This window comes from Python bivittatus, unplaced genomic scaffold, assembly GCF_059951505.1.
Source record: "Python bivittatus isolate LINGU-HERP-01145 unplaced genomic scaffold, Pbiv_v1 ctg000610_np1212, whole genome shotgun sequence".
NCBI classification, from domain to species: domain Eukaryota; kingdom Metazoa; phylum Chordata; class Lepidosauria; order Squamata; family Pythonidae; genus Python; species Python bivittatus.
The window spans coordinates 579,300-597,681 of record NW_028277088.1 but is presented as its reverse complement, the minus strand read 5'-3'; the positions used below and the strand labels follow the sequence as shown (position 1 = coordinate 597,681).

The following is an 18,382-nucleotide window of genomic DNA, read 5'->3' as shown; positions in this document are numbered from 1 at the left end:
AGAATCACAACACACGAATCCTTAAAAAAACATCCCCAAAGCCCAGAACACTTCATTATCATGGGTCTTCTCACAGAAGTAGCTCTCTTTGATAACTATTAAAATCATTAGCTTATTTGCAAACCCAGCCAAATTATGTATCATTTCTGCTTGCAGAGGCACGTGTACCTCATTTGCTTAATTTCTATTACAGGTAGTCCTCGGTTAAGGACTACTCATTCAGCGACCATCAAAGTTACGACAGCACTGAATGAGTGGTACTTACGACTGGTCCTCAAAGTTCCAGCCATCCCAGCACCTCTGCAGTCACATGATCGTGATTTGGGTGCTCTGCAACTGGCTCACAGTTATGACGGTTGCACCATCCCAGTCACATGATTGACATTTGCAACGTTCCCTGCTGGCTTCCCACAAGCAAAATCAATGAGGAAGCCGGCAGGAGGCCACAAATTGCTTTGGTAAATCACACGCACTCTCCCCCACCTGGCAGCAGCTACCCATGCACCCTCCCCTGCCCAGCAGCAGCCACTTACCTGCCTGCCAGCCTGCTTGCGAGCCACCAGGGACTGGTTTAACGATCCACAATCCTCGCTTAACAGCAGCGACAGGGAGTACCGGGATTACTATCACTAACCAATGCAGTCATGTGACATTGTGCTTTATGACCACATTGCTCAGCAATGGAAATTCTGCTCCTGGTTACCGTAGTTAACAAAGGACTACCCATATTCCCATTCCAGGCATTTGTCAGGGAGCTCTTCCCTCTCTGGGATATGGCTGGCTGGTCCCCGAACAAGCAAGAGCGGAAAACGGCTGGCGGAAAGTATGCCGAGTATCTTTTTGTCTATCTTTATCTGCTTCCCTCTCCATGGAACGTTATGGCGTTTCTGACAGTCACTGAAGTTAGAGATTTAGGAAACGGCTAATATCCAGCATCCTTTCTAAGGATTCTAATATTTGTATCATTTTTATAGTATTATAAATATGTAGAGCATATAGAAATTTTAAAATGGTGAATACTGATTTTTTATTGCCCTACAGCTTGCAGCCCTGGTATATCTAGCAGTCTTAAATACCCTTAGAAAGGTGAAATATTTATTTTTTGGGAAAAGGCCACACAGACATACCAAATCTTTTTTTTTTTTTTAATAAAACCTCTTACATGTTAAAATGCAGCTGCATAAATGTGGCAAAGGAGAGGAATGCTAACAATTTTCCCTCGACAGATTAATTAACCACTTTGCAATAAACATGCTACTTGTTCCTGCAAACAGAACACAGAAAAATGATCTAAGGAGGCCAGATTGTCATTTCAGATGGACGAGTGCGAGCTGCAATTTTACTCACCGTGAGGAAATGAGAGTATGGGGTGGAAGCCAGAATCCAGCAGAGCTATTCGTTCCTCTAGAGACATTCTCTCTGGGTCGATGGTCTGAAGAGAGGCTTTAAAGTCACACAAAATGCAGGAATTGGGCTGCTCACAGTTACACTTCATGCTCAGAGGCTTCTGTGGCTGAAACCAAGAGATAAAAGGGCTAATTGTCCACAGCACAATGCGCGCAAAGACTAATGCAAGCGGACTAAAGGTGGCAAATCAAGCAAGCAGAATGCACAACTCCTGAAAAAGAGGCCTGAAATGAGCTGAACGCAGTTTTGCTTCTTCCTATGGGAATAGGAACACTCCCAAAAACAAGCACAAACAACCCGCTCTCTATGTCAAAACGTGCAACCAAACTAGCATGAGAGGAGCACAACTTCCTTTCCAGAAACTTGTCTCTTTTGTTTGCAAACATTCAGTTTACTGGCTTTCATGACCCACTTCTGCACTAAGAAAATATGCGTAAGCATCTCCTTTTTTTCTGATTCAGCTCTTCCTGAGGCTGAGAAGGGACAGTCAGAATGAAAGCCACGCATGGCAGCCAAAGGTATCAGCACACACAAGCTAATTCTGTTGTTTGTAGATACCAGGAAAAAAAACTGAAAAGTAATTCTAAATCAGTTCCCATAAAGACCCAGTGGAACAAAACTTCACCAAGCAGGGAAAAAAGGACACTAGATGGAACGGGAATGGAATGAAAAAGCTGGAATGAAGAAAAAGAGGATTTTTTTTAAAGAAGTAGAACAATAGGTCCATTTTGCCACCTGGGTTCACCCTGAGAAGCAGTTTCAGAGGGTCTCAAGGGATGGAAGTGAAAGCTGCCCACACAGAGGCACACAGGAGTGAGCGTGCTCTCGGTCAAATCGCACACTTCAACAAATTCCCCAGGGAACAGCGGCTGACACAACCTTGACACAGTACGAAGTTAAGCATCTCTGTTGCTTCATCTCCAGGAGCTGGGTGGGCGAACAGGGAGAGGCTGCTCAGGCGCAGTCCTCTCTAAGGCCCTGCTGCCTCCGTATTCTAGGAGGTGACCATGATCTCAGCAGAACTGCCCACCAAGGCCCTGGGAAAATCCCCAAGTAGATCCTTTAGACCTCTGGGGCAGTCAGATCAAATGGGTCCTTCCTCCCTGCAGGGGACAGTGGCAACAGCCAATCCCCTCGTGATCTGGCCCTGACGAAGGGCAAATATTAACGTCCCACATCCTCAGACCGTGTTGTATCTGCTGGGACAAAGAACAGATCCAACGTGCCCCTAACATGGTCCAGCCCAAGACAACCTGGGACAAGCCTAGGGTCGCCATGGCAGCCACGCCTCTGGCCTTCCCCCCAAAGACGGCAAGCTGAAGTCCCCCACGGCCATCAGCCGGGGAACTCCACTGCCAACCAAGTATAAGGTTAAGCAGCAAGGGAAAGGACGCCGCTGTGCGGTGGACGGGCGGTAGAACACGAGCAGCAGCTTCTCCGTAGAGCTCAACTTCAGGAGTAAAGCCTCGCTCGTGGTTATCTGGGGAACAGGGCCTTGGCCACCCGCAGAGCCTCTTGAATGACAACTGCCACACTGCTTCCCTTGTCCTGGACTGTGGTTGATAGCAGACACAGAGCCCAGAGGAGCACATTGTGGTGAGGCAAACAGCCCCTTTGACGCCCATCTAGATTTTGGCAATACAGGTAGTCCTCACTTACTGACCGCAACTGGGACTGGCAGCTTCGTTGCTAAGCGACACGGTTGAAAAGTGAAATGTCACGTGACCACACAAGACTTATGAGGTCAGTCAGTCACTTCTGGCTGCGGTTGTTAAGCGAACCACCATGGGTTGTTCAGCACGTCACATGACCACGACCTGCAACTACCTGCTGGCTTCCCCGTTGACTTTGCTTGTCGGAAGCCAGCTGTGAAGATTGCAAATGGCAATCATGTCACCACGGGGACGCTGCAACAGCAACAACTTTGAGGACTGGTTGTAAGTCTCCTTTTTCAGTGCCATCGTAACTTTGGTTGCTGAACAAGTGGTCAGCAAGCGAGAACTACCTGTACAAGCCAGTTCTGTCTTCTTATCACAATTGTGAACGAGGAGAGCTTTATTAAGGGTGACCTGGATTCCACAACGACAGCCTTCAGATAAATATATATTGATCAATTTATACTTTCACCAAGTCTTTCCAACATGCTTTTTCTTGAACTGGCAATTTGCTGATGCTCAACTGCTGATTGGTAGAAAACATACTTCAATGTATTTGGTGACAGTTAAATATTGATGCCTATAACTTAAAGCCTGTTCTGGCTCATAAAACAGAACAGCCGTCCCATGCCTACATATGCAGATTAGCCTTTCCCAGATAAATGTCAAATAAGCTTCTTGATGGGGCACAAGTCAAAATGGCACGGAATGCTGATCAACTCTTGAGAAAGGGAGGATAAAGAGGCCATAACTGGGTGGGAGAAGAAAGGAACCAATGGGATTCTGTATAGGAGCAGTTTACATTCCAACATTTTCATAAGTTCTAATTGCAATTCTATCCCTAACCCTAATTGCATATATATTGGTTTACAGCTCTTCAAGGAACTGCACCACACCCAAAGGAAGAAGGGGTGGACTCTTGTGTGCTCTGCAGTTCGATCGCTTATGTCTGTAGTTGCACAAAGAACAGGGAGCAGATGGACAAAGACTTCTGAGATCTTACAGAGAAGTTGCTAGCTAAATTCCACAGTGGGGGGCCTGATTCCACTGTGGATGTGCAAAATGCCTTGCCTGATAATGCAGATGGATAAATGGGAGGGAGGGGCAGGGGAGGGAGAACTTGCTGACCACGCCCTTGCAAGGTATTTTCCACTCAGGTGGGTAGCTAATTATAAAGTAAAGGTGACTTGACCCAGCTGGCAGCCTCTTGTTTACAAGACAGAGGCGTTCGGATTTTAAAGAGCCTAACACATAACTAATAAAAAGAGGAGAAATTCCTCTTTTCTCCCAGTTTGGTGTATCAAAAGCAGACAAGGAAGCAAGATGACCCCAAATGCCAGGGTTAGGTGTTTGCATAAAAGAACAAACTCAAATGTCCCAAGCAAGCAGTGCCATGAAGGGCAGGAAACAGCACTATAATTTGTTTTTACCAAGTAAAATTATTGGCTTTTTGACAGAAGAGTTTGGTTTCTGAAGTATTCAGCAGGAGAGCTCGCCTATGAATTTTCATAGAAAAACTATTCTACAAGCCTGAAAATCAGTTAGCTTTCCTCAGTATTTGACACTAGCTTTGACTAAACTTAGTAATCACAAGATCAGAGGACCTATCCTGTTACAGATCCCTAACTGGTTTAAAAACAGAAGGCAAAAAGCTGGTTTACAGCAGAGTAGGAATAAAGGAGCAATGTTCTCAATGGAGGAAAGAAGAAGTGAAATCCTTTGAGGATCTGTGTTGGAACTGGTGGTTTTAATTGTTTATAAAAGATACTGACTAAGAGACAAAGAGCAACTGGCCAACTTTGCAAATAATGCTAAAACCAAAAGCATTTATGAAGAGCTCCAGAAGAATGAATTCAAATTGCATTTGATCAAGCAAGTGGAAAATGCATTTCAATTTAAATAATTGTCAAGTGATTCACACTCCAGCAAAGGAACATAATTATACATATACACTGATGGGGTCTCAACTGTCTGTATTTAACCAAGGGAAAAATCTTCAGGTCACAATGAAGAGTTCCATAAAAGTATTGACTCAATGCACGGCCAATGTCGAAAAGGCAAATGTTGCGCTATGGATCATTAGGAAAAGGACTGAAAATAAAACTGCCAGCCTTAGAATGCACTAGTGCAAATCGATAGCATGTCTGCAAAAAGTGCAGAATAGAGCAGTCAAAACGATCAGTGGGCTAGAATCTTTGGGACTCTAAACTGGGGGGGGAGGCAATTGAAGAGGGACATGATCAAAGCATATGAAATCATACGTGGCATAAACAATGTGAAGAGGGAAAAGCTTTTAATCCTCTATAGGAACAGAGGCCATCCAAGGAAGCTGCCTGGAAAGAGAATTAAAGCAAACAAAACAGGCAGCTTTTTCACACAGGGCATAGTTTAACCTGTGAAATTCATTGCCACAATAATGGCACTCCTCTGGAGGGCTCCCCAAGGGAACTGGATAAATCCATCCAGGATGGGTCTAGTGAGGTCTATCAACTGTGAGGATGTCCTCTTACCACAGGGCTGGGGGCACAGCTGGGGGGGGCAGCAGGAGGGGGCAGCAGTACCTAGAGGCATCTGGTTAGGCACTCTGAGGAAAAAAATGCTGGACTACAGTGGGCCTTAGTCCAGAAAGGCTGTTCTTACAGTCCTAACATCAGAAACCCCTTTCAAATGTCTTCCTTCTCTTCACAGGAGCCACGGTGATGAAACTTCACACTTACCCTTCTATTCAGTTGAGCAATGGTGTTGATTCTCACCAGCCTGCGCTTCTTGTACCTGCAAATTGGACGGATTCTAGCCGCAACACAGCTGTTGTCAAGGGAAGAGGCCACTGCAGGCAGGCCGTGGTTCAGCTGCGTTGGTTTCTTGAGGTGCCTGTCGGCACTTGCACCCTCTTGAGAACTGCTGGTGGTACACGCGCTCAAGCTGTACCAAAGAAAAGAAACGTTCACACTGAGAAGTATTCTGAAAAACTAACAAGAACGTCATTTTGTAGAAAAGTATGGTAACCTTCCTCCTCTGCCCCCCAAAGTTTTTGCAAAATAAATCCTCAGGGAACTAGTAGCACAACTGTGAGCTTCCATCAAATTGCTTCAATTTGATTTCAAAGTGATTTTGCACATTGTGCATTACGTACATTCAGAAAGCAAGCATGCATTCGGCGAATATAACATTAGCCGTTCATGCTGGATTGGAGCCCTGGCCCATCTAGCCCAGCGGCCAAACCACTGCCCAAGGAATCCCACTGCCTCCCAGCGGATGGCCTTCAGAGGCAGTCCCACTGCCATCAAGGCTGAAAGCCAATGATTGCCAGTCTTGATTAATTCACTCGAGACTCAGCATTTACCAAAATAGATTTAATGTGGATTGTTGTATTTTCCTCAAAAACAAATCTGTACTCGATAATTATTTTATTGAGTTGGATCCAGACTTAGACATGGAGAAGCTCCTCTGAAATCAATTAAGAAGATTAATCTGAAAATGAGTCCACTCAACAATGGACCAATTGGACCGGCATTACAATCAAGTGCCCTGCAGACCATAAAGAGGAAAATCAGTAACATCAAACAGGCCAACTTGATTCAGAAATGTCCCTCAACTCTCCAATGGGAATTTTGAGGGAAGGAAGGACTGAAAAACATTTTGGAGTTGTGGAGGGTATCAAACAACAGATAAAAAGCCTTGTAAATTACATAACATTACTGCCAAATTCAGGTTGGAATGAGAACGAGCCAGGACCCCGGGCAACCCATATAAGATGGACGTGCCTACCAGCTGTAAGTAAACCTCCTTAATTTAGACTCCATTGTTGTAATTTAGCACAATCCTCTGTATTTGCTCACTCGTCTGATTCAAGTCAAGAGTGGCACCAGCAGAGCAGACAGCAAGTATCACAAAAGCCCAGATGGAGTGGGTCGGGAAATTTTACTGCACTTATCCATCCTTACAGTAGATCCACTGGAATCAAGGGGGCTTAAAAGAATCCTAAATGCAATCTGACCTGTTGCAAACACTTCCTCTATGACTGAGGCTGCCTCCAAACTATCCTTCACAGCTGTTTTGCCTGCCTTTTTCCCAAGGGGTACAAGGCCAGGGTAGACTTCTCTCCCTCACCTTCAGCAACTTGAGGCCCAGAGAGGATACACACAACTAACTCCAAGACACTCGGGAAGCTAGTTTTCCCTTTCTGCCTCCTCCACTCAAATGTACCCAAATTTATGAGTTACTAGGATTTCGGGTCAAATGGGGTCAGAGGATTTTTCATCAACATTAAAGCACCTACTTCTTCAAGCTAAGATTAATTCTGAGTGACATAACAGGAGGTGACTCCCTGGAAGCAGTTGGCTACTGCCTTCATCCCAGTCCAGCTGACAGGCCGGGTCTTCCCTAAAGGACACCCACCAGGCCCAGCGCGGATTTGCTTCAAACCCCAGATGAGGTCAGCCACTCCTGAGACTTTAAATGTCTTCAAAGTCAGAAGCTTTAAAGGCCAGACAGCGCAACACAGGGTTTATTGTGTTCCACAGCCTGTTACGCTGAAAGGCCTGGCAGCAAGCAAGGCAACATATTTAAATGAAAGCAGCCTCATCCTGTGGTAACCAGCCCTTCTCCTGGTCAACATCACACCCTCTTCATCAAGGGAACAAGCACCTTGTAACAGAAAACTATTATTCAAGAGGGCAGGAAAAGATAATAGGAAAAGCAGTTCAAAACAGAAGGAGGCTATTAAAAGTATAATTGCGAATCATTCCAATGAGGAAAAATGGAGAACAGTAGAAGAAAGCAAACTTCTTCTTCCTAGTGTATTCCCACAGGTGCAGGGTCCACTTTTCAGATCAACAAACACAATGCAGGTATCCAAAAACCTTAGAATTCCAGAGCTGGTGTCGTGGAAGGAAAAGCTTAGAATGAACTGAGTCAGCAAAAGATGCTACAAAAGGGGTCCTTTAGATATGTTCAAAATAAAATATCCCCTATGTCAGCTGCTCAATGAAGAAGGCAAAATGCTAACAAATAATGATGGAAAGGCAGAGCCACTCAACTCTTATTTTGGTTCAGTCTTTTCCAACAAAACGGTGTGTTCCACCAAGAAACCAAGGATAAAAGGACAGGACTGAAGTTTGAGGCTGACAGACATGCGACCAGAGAAAACCTCTTTAATGTGGATGAGTTTAAATGTCCAGAGTAGATGGAAGAACCAGCTGATGATCTGGCAGTACTCTTGTTTTATCTTGGGAGTCAGATGAAGAAATGTCCAACCTTCAAAAAGAGGGGGGGATTAAAATCAGCAAACTATGGACCTGTCAGCCTAATACTGATACTTGGGAAGATTCTAGAGAAAATGATAAAAAGATCAGTATGAAATGACCTTGAAAACAATGTGATAATTACCAGAAGTCAGCATGGAACTGTTAAGAACAAATTTTATCAACCTAATCTTATCCCATTATCAGGTTTGTAAATGAACAAAAATTGCATGGGATAGCTAGAACAAAAATAATAAAATTAAAAATGAACTTGATGTGTTAGTGAAATGGGCTGAAAGCAACAGGGTGAAATTTGAGACAGTGCAAAGCTTTCCCTTAGGAAACAAAAATCAAATGCAAGGTTATACTGTCTGACTGTAATAGAACTTGAAAAAAAGTCTTTGGTACAGTTGTTGGAGTTGATATCCTGGAAATAATTTTTTGGTGCTACATTATTTTATTAAACTTTTGATATTCAGAAAAACAATTAGGCTTCCAAAGTAGACTCAGAGCGGTTCAAACTCTTAAGATAGTTATCTCTTTTTGTTTCTTCCACAAATTCAACATGACATATGTTGCATTTCCTTCTCCAATTATTCACCTCACAATCACTGTGTGCAACTGACTGAATGGAAAAACAATAAGATGCCACAAATCACCCAGCGTGCAGCTGAAGGGAGATTTGGACCCGGGGTCTCCTGACCAGTGGCTATCTAACAAAAAGACTTGGAGCAACTTCCAGTCACGCATGCCACAGTTCTGTAACTTCCTGAGTGGGAAGACCGGAAGGGCTTGTATCAGCCCTGCATCAGAACCTGGGTTTGCACCTTCATAGCCTCACCCAGATATGCTGAAAATAACAGAGAACGGGGCTTCTATCTGCAGGTCCTGCCATAAACCTGAAGTAACAGAAGCCTAGAGGAACACTTTAACTTAGTACCTGGCCTAAACCTTAACAATTTGTTTGGTATGTTAGAGAAAAAGCTTTTTTAACAAGAGGAAAAATAATCTAATTGGGAAGAGAAGCTAGGCTCAACCCAGTGGGGGGACAGCATCCAATATTTTCCAAACCCAACTACATAGGATTCTTTATTATTTAAGCAGGATAGTGGGAGGAAGAAAGACATAAAAATCCAAGGCTGCTTGGAGCATTTTCGTTTAATGAAAAAACATGGTTGGTTGCTTTGTCAAATGCAGCCAATAATATAATATCTATTAACCTGCAAGCGTTTAACAAATATTCAATAACTTTTAGGAGCTTCAAAAAAAGAAAAAAGAAGATCTTATGCTGACTCCCTGTACTCCTTGCAAAAGGATAAACCTATACAATAGAGGAAATTATTCCAAGTATGTAAGAAGGATCTCTATATAATTCATCGCATGAATAGGATCAAAACACAAAATATACCTTGCATCCAAGAATGGCAGAAAAACTCAAGATGCGGAAGAAGCAAAACCAAGTTGAATTTACAATTAGATGACATTATGGACCCAAAAGCTTCCTTTAATACAAGCCTTAGTCCTTTCAGACCATAATAATTACAATCCTGACACAGCAGGAAGGATGTTTTTAAAGTTCAAGGAATATTCCACTATGTCTTGCAGTTGCTGAATTTTAGTATCACTAGCAATTGGGTTGCAATGGGCTTGGTAACATCTCTTCAAGCATTGGCACAACACGAATCTAATAATGTTGCTTTGTACTCCCCCCTCAGTTCTAGAGTGGGGAAAAAGTCGTCACAAGGTAGGCATTTAACCGGCTTTCTGAAAGTCTGAAAACCACCAAGACAGCATAAAGAAATGGCTAAGGTAAGACGGACCATAACAAAAATAAGAGAAGAGAACTAAGAGATGCTTCAGCATCCAAACTAGTTTGAACTGCAAGTCAGAATGGGTCCAGCCCAAACAAACAAGTAACTCTCCTGCACCAAGGAACCAAGACAATGTTTATATTGACCACAATAAGATTTTGTTGTGTAAGAAGGAAGTACCATTTGAGCTCCCAGAAGTATTAAGCACAGGAGACCTATTTTTTGCTGAGAGTTGCTAAAGATAACGTGGGCAGACAGACCAGAAAATTATTTAAATAAAGAAATGCTCAATGTCTCTCCTTTGAGACCCTCTGATAGGATTGTGCTTGCTTCAAAAAGGATTTAGAAGAAGTGTTTTGAATCTTGAGAGCAGCACCTCTCTCTTATTCGATCAAGTGGCCTCTTGGCTTCAGAGGGTTTTCCATACCTGCATTTAAAACTATACCAAAGGAAGAGAAAAATAGCTTTGCTTTCCACCTTTTTCACCCAGTGAAGCAATCTCAGATTACGAACCATGAAAAAATAATCTGAAGTGATCAACTTCTCATATTTCAGGCTTGTAAATAAAAAGCAAGATGTTTGGGAAAAGCCTCTCTGAATATCCACATTCTTTGTTTCACAAAAACAATATAGCGAAATGACATTTGTTCAACATGGCAAATTTCAAATCATGCTGATCAACCTGTAGGAAGATGAGAACTAACCAGTTACTTATTCCGTTCACTTGATGGGGTGATGCACAGGCTTTGGGGGGCTCTGGAGACCCATTGATGGGAGCACAGGAGGGATTTTGACACACAAGGTTTCTTAAGGACTGGGCAAGGTGAGAATTCTGTAAGAGAAAAAAAAATTCAGATTCATCCAAGCTGTCTGACAGAATGAATCAGAAAACATGTTTACTTACTAGCAGTCTAGAAACAGGAGAATAAGAATACAAAAGCAGCAACTTAACAATGCTCAACCTGATTTTTCATCTCAGCAGGGATAACCAACTCATGTTCCTTTCCGTTAGCTGCTTTCAAAAAACTCTCAACACAAAGCAAACACAGATATAAAAACGAAAAGCTGCCTTTAAATTTATCTCAGAAGACACGAGATTCCTTTTCCTGCTATAATGATTAAATTTCAACCCAAAGCCCAACAGAATAACCCACCAAGGCAATAAACAGCCCAAAGTTTTAAAGATTCCACAGAATTTCTATTCCAATACTTATTTATACCAAAACATGTATAAGGCCCATTCCAGAGGCTCTAGGCAGCAAGAAATCAAAAATCCCAGTAAAATGCAATCAGTAAAACTAATCAAAATAGTATAAAAAGGCAGCCCGTAACCGCTTGTATCATCCAAGCACTCCAAGGTAAAGAACAGTCATAAGAGCCTTACAGAAGGCAAGCAGGCAGGCCCACCACAAATGTTTGGGGATTAGCAATTCCGTAAGGTAAGACGGTGCCACCGAGAAGGACTGCCCCCAGATGCCCATGCAAACCTTCATAGCCCCTCTTGGGACAAGCACCAGGACAGGTGAAACCTGGCCCAAAGATACAGGCCGTCATATGCCCTTTATACATTAACTAATTTCCTACATGCTAATTAGATGCCCTGCAGCAGCCTCCCAAAACATACACACACAGACACACACGTATACTTGTCATTTAGTTTTATGCTACAAATAATACGCATGACAAAAGCTATCCAACTGTTTTCCACTCCACATCTTCAAAGTCAGGACACTTTTAGTATAATGAACCATTCCTCTCTTCACATCAGAAGGCAGCACAGGAAGTCTCTCTCCATTTTTAGCATTTTAAGAAATTCAGCTTTTTTGTAGAGAAGGCACATGCACTAATTGCTTCACAGGAAATGCATAAGCCTCTGTGTGCATTGCGGAGGAAAATTTAATCAGGGCCACATGTTCCTGTGTCTACAAGGCATTTGCTGCGCCCATGAAGAACCCGGTCTGGCACGGAATCTGGCCATTTCATGTTATTTTTTATTTTGTTTTCTTTTCCAAGGGTACAATCTCAGGCAATCTCACTTGAAATCAAACCTCACAGAATGAGATTTTCTCCAGAGTTGGCTTACATAGGATTGGGCTAAAGCTCTGCAGTGAAAATGTGGAATTCAGGCATAGACAGTATTTGGGGAAGGAAGAAGAGAAATCTGGTGACAATTCAGAAGCCAAGTAGGACAGTATTTCTATAATGGGTTTTCCCTGGAAAGTGTGCCCACTACAATTGCAAACCCAACTCCCCCACTATTTCCTAAGAAATATTATCCTACCCTCAGTAGAGATTGTTTTCTTTGAAACCACAATCTCAACTAGCAATGCTAGTAAAACATACCAACTTGTTAAAAAAAAAAAAATCACACACTAGGAAGTCAGTACATAAGGTTCCAACAGACCAAGAATGGCTCTGCAGCTGCAGTTCCAGACAAAGAAGGCAGAAGATAAACTGAGCCTTGAAAATCTGAAAAGTGCTCTCTAGCACATAAACGCTCACATCTGATTGCTGGAATGCTCCTCACCTGACAGAGAACTCATCCAAATTTCAGGAAACTATCCTCATAAGCCCCACTTCAGTATGGAACCTCAGCTTAGATTTGGAGTTCACCACCACTCCTAAACCTCTTGTTAATGAGAATTATATCAGAACAAAAAGCCTTCTTTACGCTTCCTTGTTGTATTTTTCTCTTCACTGAAAATACTTTTTCTCTAACAAGTAAATCAAAATGGAATCTTCTACCACAGTATGGTGAAGATGATGAAGGTGTCAATGACGTTAACAGGCTTTGTGGCTACATTTTAGAATTTACTCCTCCTTTTGACTATTAAAATATTTGCAGTTTGCAAAATTTCTTTGGACCTAGCTCTCTTAGCTATTTATATGTTTCTACCAGCTACCTATTTCTCACTGGCCACAACATCCTCCTTCAAAAAGGAATCTCATGGTAGATCAGTGCTAAGAGTGGGCTTACTCTTAGCACTGATCTACAGGCTTCAGTTTGAAGTCTGATCATGGTTTTCTCCTAATTCACCCATATCCACTTTAAGGTTTTATAGAGGGGCTGTTCAAAGCAAGCTCATTCGCGGCTGCCAGAACAAGCAGAAAACCGCTATTTAGCCATGACCCTCAAAAAGGAAGTGGCGTCTGTCTTTTTATGTCTAAGATCTACGAGGTCTTTTCCCCTGCTCAATCAAAGAAATAAGAAGAGCCCCTGCAAGATGAAAAATTTCTGATCTTTCCTGGGCCTTCCAGGTGCCTGGTAGGTCTGAAATAACCTGGGACTTCAAAATCAAGCTGACAGGCCAGCTTTTCCAGGCCTGCTTCTTGCTTCCACTTACACAAGGACCTAAGTCAACCAGATCCAACCTTGGTTTGCCTGGTCATGACTGGCAACTAAGAACTCTAAAAACTAAGAGTAGGGAGCACTGAAGCTGAATAGGATTTATTTACAAGGTAAATTAATCTCTTGGTGCAGCCCCCTCCCCCAGGTACTTTCCCCGGTCTGGTTTGAAATTCAGGTGAGCTAGCTTTGCTCAGTTGTCCCTCCTCCCGCCAAGAGGGATGAGTTCTTTGCTGCTGTTCCTGGGACGGTTGACTGAAAGGTTACGAAAAGTTTTGTGGCAGGAAGGCATGTACTCCAGGCACGAGAAGGCATGGACAGAACGAAAAGAAGCCAATGATTTCACTAAGCAGAAGCAGTGGCAAAACAAAGGGCAGAAACAAAAAACAGCTATACACAGATGCAAGCGTGTGACTAGAGTTTTTAAAGTTTTCTGAACACAACACATATCAAATACCTTTCACCAATTTATCTTCTATGGCAAAGCTAAGGTAAAAGCCGACGTTTTGAGACCTTAATTATAAGAATAAATTTATCTGTATTCTGTTAATATACTATTTACAATATACTCAATTGTCTTACAAGTCCTTGACATTTCCGGACACCCAGTAATCAAGAACTTGAGTTTTTTCCAAGCCCTCAAACAAGTCAAGGGCAATTTTAATAAATGTTAAAACACAGATTTTTAGAGTTCCCGTTCACTGCTCATTGCAACAGTACACATTTCCTGCAGCACTAACCTGTTTCTCTGCATTTTGTAGGAGATAGGAAGGGATGCAAGGAGATAAGCCACGGGGCACCTTGAGATGGGGAGAGGATGGAGGCAGTGCTTTATTTTTTCTGGAGTTCATCACTGCTGGAGAGGCAAGTCGACTCTGCTGTTTCAGCCCATCTTCATGCTGGAGACTGCCCAGGATAACTGGGCCCTGGGCAAGGAAAGGGATTATTTAGAAGCTCTTCTACGTGAATGAATGTCTATCGAAGGCAGCTGATACAGACACACAAAATCTACAAAGTTATGAATTTGTTCTGCCTGAAGTAGGATGGTACAAACCTAATCATTCTGGAGATTACTCAAAATCGTTACTAATGCTAGATGGTTACATCACTGCATGAACACTTGGTGGGGTGCCTCAGGGCTCTAGTCTGTCCCTGCTTTAATATCTACAAGCTGCTCAGTGAGCTCATTCTTCAGCAGGGGGTGAAATACCATCAGGACCCAGCTGTATATCTCTCTGCCCCAAGCAATCAGGTAATACTGTCAAGGTCCTTTGCCAGCCATGGGGTGGGGGGTGATGGGGAAGAACAGGCTTTGACTTAATCTTAGCAAGAATGAGCAACTATGGGCTTGGGGCCCCTCCTAACTCGGAACTGGGTATTTTCCATCGTTGGTTCTGGAGGAACCAACACTCCCCTACTCAAAATCAGAGAAGGTGGTAGCTGTGGCCAGGAGGGCTTTCGCACAACTCCAACTTATACATCAATTGCACCTGTTCCTGGATTGGGAGGCCTGGCTTGCAGTCACTCACAGGTTAGATTACTGCTGTTGCTCACATGTTGGACACGTGTTGCAGTCATTCCCAGTTTAACTACTGTAGGATGCAGTACATGGAACCAGCCTTGAAGACCATCCAGAAGCTGCAATTGGTCCAGAATGTAGAGACACTGGTAGTTACAGATGCACCACAGTACCTCCGTGTAATAATATTACTCTGCGAGGTGCGCTAGCTCCTAGTAGGCTTCCGGGTGCAATTCAAGGTGCTGGTTACATGGCAAAGGACCAGGTTCTTGCAAGACCACCTATGCAGCTCTTTCTGCCTATCCTACATGCTCTCTTGCGCAGGCATGCTCCAGGTCCCCTTCTTGAGGCAATATCATTTGATAGGACCAAAGAGGTGTGTCCTTTCTGCCCCCCTTTCCCCAGATTTGGATAGCCCTACCTCTGTTAGCCTTCTGGACAACTTTAAAAAGTTAACTTTCCCTCCGGATGTTGACCCAGGATCATTGTTGATGTTGTATGGTTTTTTATTTGCAATATTGGTTATGGGGGCTTTTATCTGATGTACAAAACCAGGAAACACAATTATGCAAGTTGGACAACTACAGAAATCTTATAAATACACAAAAAATAATGTGATTACAATTTCAACTGAGTTCTTATTTTTAACTTTTTTTCCTTCTATATCCTGCAGCATATGCTAACAGGACTTGGCAATTTCATTCCAACTTTTGTGGGACAACTTCAACAATTACAAAAACAAAGGAGAAACATTACTCCTAATTAAGAACACTGACTGGCAATCGCTAGCACTCCCACAAATGTAAAATAAACTCTCAGGACTATTTTGCAGGAGCAAAGAAAAGATCTTTGCAAGCCAATTGCTACTATGCTCCAGGAGGTCGGAAATTGGCCGCATAATGTTGTTGTCCTCCTCTCAAAGGCAGAATCAAGTGCTCCGCCCCCACCCCCCAGCACATTACTACATGCATACAAAAGCTACATGCGTGTTATGGACAAAATGTTTAGAACTCTCTCTTGGAAAACTGGCCCTTGACCCTAGTTGAACATAAGAAGTTGCCTCACGCTGAGACATGCCCACTGGTCTTTCTAGCCTTTCCAGTGGCAAGAAATCTTCCGTCTCCCCAGGCAGCGCTTCTTTCTGCAAATCATATGCTCTGCTTTATTAGCCCCAAGTAAATAAAGCTCTATTTTTTTCTTTGATTCACTAACATTAAAAAAAAGCCTCAGAGGCTTTGTTCATACAATATGCTGAACCATGAACACAGGCTCAGAAAACACAATGGCTGTGTTCACTAACATGCAGGGTGCCAATATATACCAACGAACATGATCCGGATCACACAACATACTAAGACGCTGGCGTGATTCCCAGAACCTGCTAAGCTTCAAACTACTTAATTCCGGTTTGGCCTAGCCTAGTGTGCTGTGCAAACACAGACAATGAAAGAAAAAATTCAAAACAGAAATGAGTCTAACCACCATCTTTGATTCTAGGTAATAAAGTTTGGCATAAAATAATAAGACACATTAACCATTTTGTCTAAATAAATGGCACACCCCCTAGAGAACATATTAGTGTTCTCACAATACACTAATAAAATATGCTTCACCTATCATATTTGTATTATTTATTCTATTTGTATATTCAGTAGATTATATCAATAGATTCACAGCAGTTTACAGAACAATTGACAAAAACATCCATGGTAAATAGAAATAAATTAAAACAACCAATAAATACAAGTAGTGCATAAAATATAATGATAATGAGATTATTATTTAAAACTACTAAACATCTATGATAAATAGAATAAATTAAAAGAACCAATAAACTAAACAAAGTTACAAAAATACAAGTAAAAATGACAATGAAAGTATTATTTAAAAATAACAGTTGAGTTCACCTAGTCGCTCATTGAGTGAGATGGGAGGTGACTAAATTTGAAATATAAATAAATAAAGCTCAACCACAAACCAGCAAATGACATGAAGGCTTGACACAAGGCATGAATCCAGCCTGTGGGGCTTAAATTCTGGCAAGTGGAATTCTCACTCATTCACCTGGCATCTCTTTCCCACATCCACTAAGTTTCATACCAGGGAGAAGGTACTGCCAGAATCCTGTCAAGGGCTTTAAAGAATCTTTGGTTTACTGTGTTCCTAATAAGTTGCATATAAATTATAATTAAAATCAGCCATACAGGGATAAATTTTACCTTCCCAGCAGGTGGGAATCTGCAAAAATATTTTCCCTTGACTTCCTGTACTTTTATATTTATCTAGAATAAATACTGCTGCAGTCAGTGGATGTCCTTAACCCCAGAAAAAGACAAATTCCAATTATAAAAATGTCTTGGGTTTCTTAGGGGAGGAGGAGGGTGGCCTGACATAGTTTCCAATGATCCCAGATCACAGGTTTCTCCTTCAGCACTAACACATGAAACATTCATGTGTCAAGTCTTATATCCAGCATGTAACTAATACAGAAATCATATTCCTTTAGTCGCTTTCATGGTGGAATTTTAACTCACAGCTGACATGAAAACTCAAGGCCCACCACTATGTATACAATAAACCATATGGGCCCTAATTTACAGCATGCATAAGGCTTTGGGCTGTAAAACTATAATCCAAATCCACAAATATCCATGGGTGTCTTAGAAAACTTTGTGGCCTGGTCCATACAACATGCTAAGCTGCAATATCCATGTTTGGCTTTAGCTTATAAGATCAGACACTCCAGTTTGTAAACCTGGGCTCATCAACTATAGCTTAATTCAATAAACCAGGGTTAAGCACAGCATGCTTATAACAACCATGATGTTGTGTACTATCCTCCCCAGAAAAGTCTAAAACTCTAGAAAAGTATTTATATCTGTATCTATATCTACGTGTGCGTGTGCGTGTGTGTGTATAAAGATTCTTATGGAAAGAAATTAAGCTGCCCTACCTTGCTGGCACGAAGTTGCTTGTAAACATCAGTCTGCTGCCTTATGCGATATTCCAAGTCCAAAACCTGAGCCTGCAGCCATGTCCACCGACAGATAATGGCTGCTCTCTCTACTGCCCACTGGCGCTCTGCCAGCTGTCGCCTGAAACATAAGCATTGGCACGCTGGTAGTACCATCTTCTCACACTTCAGTGCATAAGAGTCAAAATGATAAAAAACGTAAGAGATATACATAAGCATATACAAACCAGTACTTCTTCAAGGTTTAATTGGGTTTTTGCCACTTATTAAAAACATGTAGTCACTAGGATTACATAATTTGAAACACAAATTACGTTTAAGCACGTAAAGCATAAAATTCCCATTTCCTTGGTGAAGCAAAACAAACAAGCAGCTACTTATCACTAATGGCACATTAAATTATCCATTAATTCTCCACAGCAGAAAG

General features: G+C 42.3%; 1 protein-coding gene across 1 annotated transcript in view; it reads right to left on the bottom strand.

The window, feature by feature from the left end:
• LOC103059031 (KAT8 regulatory NSL complex subunit 1-like) overlaps positions 1 to 18,382 on the bottom strand; it is a 38,670-nt gene that overhangs the window by 8,672 nt on the left and 11,616 nt on the right. Inside the window, exons 2-6 of the mRNA XM_088150600.1 lie at positions 17,935 to 18,076; positions 14,203 to 14,388; positions 10,821 to 10,948; positions 5,780 to 5,984; positions 1,348 to 1,513 (exon numbers count right to left, since the gene is read on the bottom strand). Of these exons, the coding sequence (XP_088006726.1) occupies positions 1,348 to 1,513; positions 5,780 to 5,984; positions 10,821 to 10,948; positions 14,203 to 14,388; positions 17,935 to 18,076 (827 nt within the window). The remainder of the gene's footprint in view (positions 1 to 1,347; positions 1,514 to 5,779; positions 5,985 to 10,820; positions 10,949 to 14,202; positions 14,389 to 17,934; positions 18,077 to 18,382) is intronic.